At 52.8% G+C, this 4136-nt stretch overlaps 1 protein-coding gene across 1 annotated transcript in view; it reads left to right on the plus strand.

Annotated features, from left to right (window-relative positions):
• MROH2A (maestro heat like repeat family member 2A) overlaps positions 1-4136 on the plus strand; it is a 53899-nt gene that overhangs the window by 40800 nt on the left and 8963 nt on the right. The window contains exons 29-31 of the mRNA XM_027875797.1: positions 1957-2109; positions 2192-2346; positions 3870-4127. Coding sequence (XP_027731598.1) covers positions 1957-2109; positions 2192-2346; positions 3870-4127 — 566 coding nt within the window. The remainder of the gene's footprint in view (positions 1-1956; positions 2110-2191; positions 2347-3869; positions 4128-4136) is intronic.

Below are 4136 nucleotides of genomic sequence, written 5' to 3' on the forward strand. Positions count from 1 at the left end.
CTACACTATTATTACTGTTAGTACTATTATTACTACTACTGCCATCACTATTACCACCACCACCACCACCACTGCCACTACTACTACTACCACCACCGCTGGCACTAATACCACCATTGCCACTATTGCCACCAGCCACGACTGCTACTACTACACTATTATTACTGTTAGTACTATTATTACTACTACTGCCATCACTATTACCACCACCACCACCACCACTACTGCCACTATTACTATTACCACCACCGCTGGTACTAATACCACCACCACAACTACTGCGACTACTACTACTACCACCACCGCTGGCACTAATACCACCATTGCCACTATTGCCACCAGCCACGACTGCTACTACTACACTATTATTACTGTTAGTACTATTATTACTACTACTGCCATCACTATTACCACCACCACCACCACCACTACCACTACTGCCACTACTACTATTACCACCATCACTGGTACTAATACCACCACCACAACTACTGCGACTACTACTACCACCACCACCGCTGGTACTAATACCACCACTGCCACTACTACTACTACTGTCACTACTATACTACTACTACTGTTAGTACTATTATTACTACTACTGCCACCACTCTTTCCACTACCACCACCACCGCTACCACTACTACTACTACAACACCACTACTACTATTATACTATTATTACTACCACTACTACTACTACTACTAGTAGTTAGTATTTATCTAGCACTTTAAAGTTTGTAAAAGACTTTACATGTATTAACTCATTTGATCCTCACAACAACTCTAAAGGTTGATGCTATCATTATCTCCATTCCACACGTGAGGAAACTGAGGCAGATGGAGGTGGAGTGCCTTTTCCAAGGGTCACACATCTAGCAAGTCTCTGAGGCAGGATTTGCACTCAGGTCTTTGTGATTGGAGAACCTGTGCTCTATTTGCTCACCCACTTGCTGCCATGACAGACCAGGCCCAGGACACTGAAGGGGCAGCTCCTGGGGCCTTCCCTAGCTATCCCCCTGTGTTCTCTTTAAGGCGTTCCCCTCCTCCCCTGGCCAGGCTGCTTCTCCCCAGGCTGTGTAGTAACCTCCAACCTCGGGTCAGCTTCTTTCTGGGGAGCTCAGGGATCTCTTAAATGATGGACTGAAGGGCATCCCTTGAGATTTCACCTCTGGTGCCATGGCATCAGGGCTGCTCTCTGTTTGCTTGTGTGTTTGGGAGGTTCCTGCTTGTAGGTTGGACATCAGAGACCTAGTGGGGACAGGAGGAAAGAGAGGGGTGAGTTGGCTCCACAGGAGTCAGACATGGGGTGTGTCGGCTGAGAGGGCCAATGAGATCACTGGCAGTAGGTAGTATCCAGACCCAGGGAGCTGGCGGTCCCACTGGCCCCTTCCTTGGTCAGACCTCATCAGAGTTCTGGGCACCATATTTTACGAAGCACACTCAGAAAACTGGAGGATGTACATAGGAAGGCTACCAAGATGGTCAAAGGCCCTGGGGCCACACTGGGATCTTTAGCCTGGAGAAGAGAGGGGTCAGCAGAATGGGGTGCTGGGGGCAGGAGAAGGTGTCTAAGCTGATTGTCTCCAATTATGTGGAGGGCTGTTACATGGCAGGCAGGCCTAGGTGCTGTGGGTAAAAGCTGTCAGGAGGTCAATTTAGGCTTGATTCTGGGAAAGACTTCCCCACAATGAGCTCTGCCCCGAAGTGGAACGAGCTGGTGCCCTGTTCACAGGGGCTGTGCCGGTGGTGAGGATTCTGGGCTGCTGCTGTGTGTTTAAACGGGTAAAACAAAATACTTAGGGCTGCAAAGGAGACCAGTGATAATGAAAAGCATTAAAAAGCCAACGGGCCCAGCCAGGTAAGGAAGCTCTGCTCCTGCCAGCGGGAGCTGAGGAGCATTCCGATGGCCTCTGCCTGTGTCTCCATTGGCCGGCGGGCCTTGGTTTGTTCACAGGTGATTAGCAAGGAAGTGCGATGGGAGGAGCTGGTCATCCTTCTGCAGAGCACCTGTGAGAGCCTGGGGGCCACCAACCTCGCCCACGACAAGGCTGCCGTCCTCTGGCTCAACACCATTCTCAGGCTGCGAGGCCATGAGCTGGAAGACAAGGTAGGGCGGGCGGAGGTCTGGGGGCAGGCTGCCAGCCCGAAGTGCCAGCCTTGCCCAGGGCCATGGTCGCCATCCTTCACAGGTGCCAGAGATCTTGAGCACCATCTTGGCATATCTGCCCTCCGTGCTTCATCCAGACGTGCGGCGCCCGCTGGTGAAAGCTGTCCTCTGGCTGGCTCACTCCTACCAGGAGACAGTCATTACTTCCCTCCTGAGGCAGCCACTGCCTCTGGACAGGTAGGTGGACATTGGCCTGGAGACTCACGTCTTAGTCCTGAATCTGGGGGATGACACATGCTTTTTGTCCTCTCCCTCCTTAACGGAACGTTTTTATAGAAACAACCTTAAGCATCAATACATATGACCAGAGGGGTTGAACAACTAGTCCCACTTAAGTAAATCGATTTCACACCTTACAAGCAGGGTGGCATGTTGGTTGGAGGGTCAGGCGTAAAGTCAGGAAGTTCTGGGTTTGAGTCCCATCTCTGACACATCCTGACTGTGTGACCCTGGGCAAGTCAATGAGCCACTCTGTGCCCAAGGTGAGTCTCTAAGGCTGTCCATCTCAGAGAAGGTGCCGGCCTGCTCTGGTAGATCCCTAGTCCAGTGAGACCAGAGGTGCAGCGCAGGAAACCCAAGCCCCCATCATGCCCACACACACATTTAGTCCTTCAAGTCCCCTCAGGATTCTTTGTCTGCTCTCCCTATCTGACCGTGGCTCGCATGCACGCCATCCCTAAGACCATCCACAGGTTTATCTAGAAAGCCTCTTAGTGGCCATGGAGCCCCCCACCCCTCACTGCAGAGAGGAGGAAGGAGGCCCATGGGGAAGAAATGACTTACCCAGAGTCACAGCACCGAATCACAGACGTTGGGATTTGGAAGGGAGAGTTTAGAAGGCTGAGCCTGGCCCTGGACTGGGGGCTGAGCTTGGGAAGCCCCTGCCCCTGGGGAGGTGCTGCCTCCACACAATCAGGTTGGTTATTTAGTCAATTCATCTGATCTCACCCAACATGTATTGAAGACCTACTGTGTGCAGAACACTCTGCTAGGCACTGGAGGGAATGGAGCTGCAATTTGGCTAAGATGTGGCTCCCACCCACTTGGAATCAGCAGCTGGGGAGGGTGAGACCCACAGAGAACTCACACCCAGGATCACTCAATGGGCACTTTTAGAGAAAGGTGAAGCAAAGGTGTAGGAGGCGTCCAAGGGGGATTCAGGGAGGAGACGCCATCTGAGCTGGACTGCAGGGGATGGGCAGAAATCTGCCAGGCCAAGAGAAGGAGAGGGGACATCCTAGGGAGAGGGCGTGGGCTGAGGGAAGGCATAGAGATGGGGAGAAGTAGAACAAACATGTATTAAGAACATACTATGTGCCGGTGTTTTATCTCCTGTGATCCTCACAAAACGACCCTGGGAGGTCCTATTATTATCCCCATTTTACAGTCCAGGAGACTGAGGCAGACAGATTAAAGTGACTGGCCCTGAGTCATACAGCCAGTAAGTGTCTGAGGCTGAATTTGAACTGGGGTCTTCCTGACTGCAGGCCTAGTGCTCTCTTTGCTGTGGCCCCACCTAGATGGGAGAACACGGTGTGTGTGTTGGTGTGGTCCAGTTTGGTTGGATTGGAGAGTGAGTCAAAGGGAGTGATGTGGGATCAAGCTGGTGGGGTGGGGCAGTGTTAGTTGGTGGAGGGCCTTGAATGCCACGCAGAATTTACCTGGGGAGTGCTGGGGAGCCACTGATGTTTCCATTACAGCAACATCACCGAGTTGTGGGAAGCACTGGCAGAAGATTCTACCTTTGCTCGAAAAATCCTTCAGGCCCTGATGGCCAGAATCCAGGCAAAGAAAGCTCCCAGGAGCAGCCCGACCTCCAAAAAGGACGTCTGGCGCCTGGCTGCTGTGGACCCCATTACGGTGAGCCAGTGCGGAGGATTGGAGCTGCTCCGCTGGGGTGGGGGTGGAAGCTGCACAGCCCTGGGTCGGGGAGGGGGGCTCGGAGCTGCTCCGCTGGGGTGGGGGGG

Source organism: Vombatus ursinus, unplaced genomic scaffold (genome assembly GCF_900497805.2).
Source record: "Vombatus ursinus unplaced genomic scaffold, bare-nosed wombat genome assembly UNPS02014810.1, whole genome shotgun sequence".
In the NCBI taxonomy this organism is placed as follows: Eukaryota; Metazoa; Chordata; class Mammalia; order Diprotodontia; family Vombatidae; genus Vombatus; species Vombatus ursinus.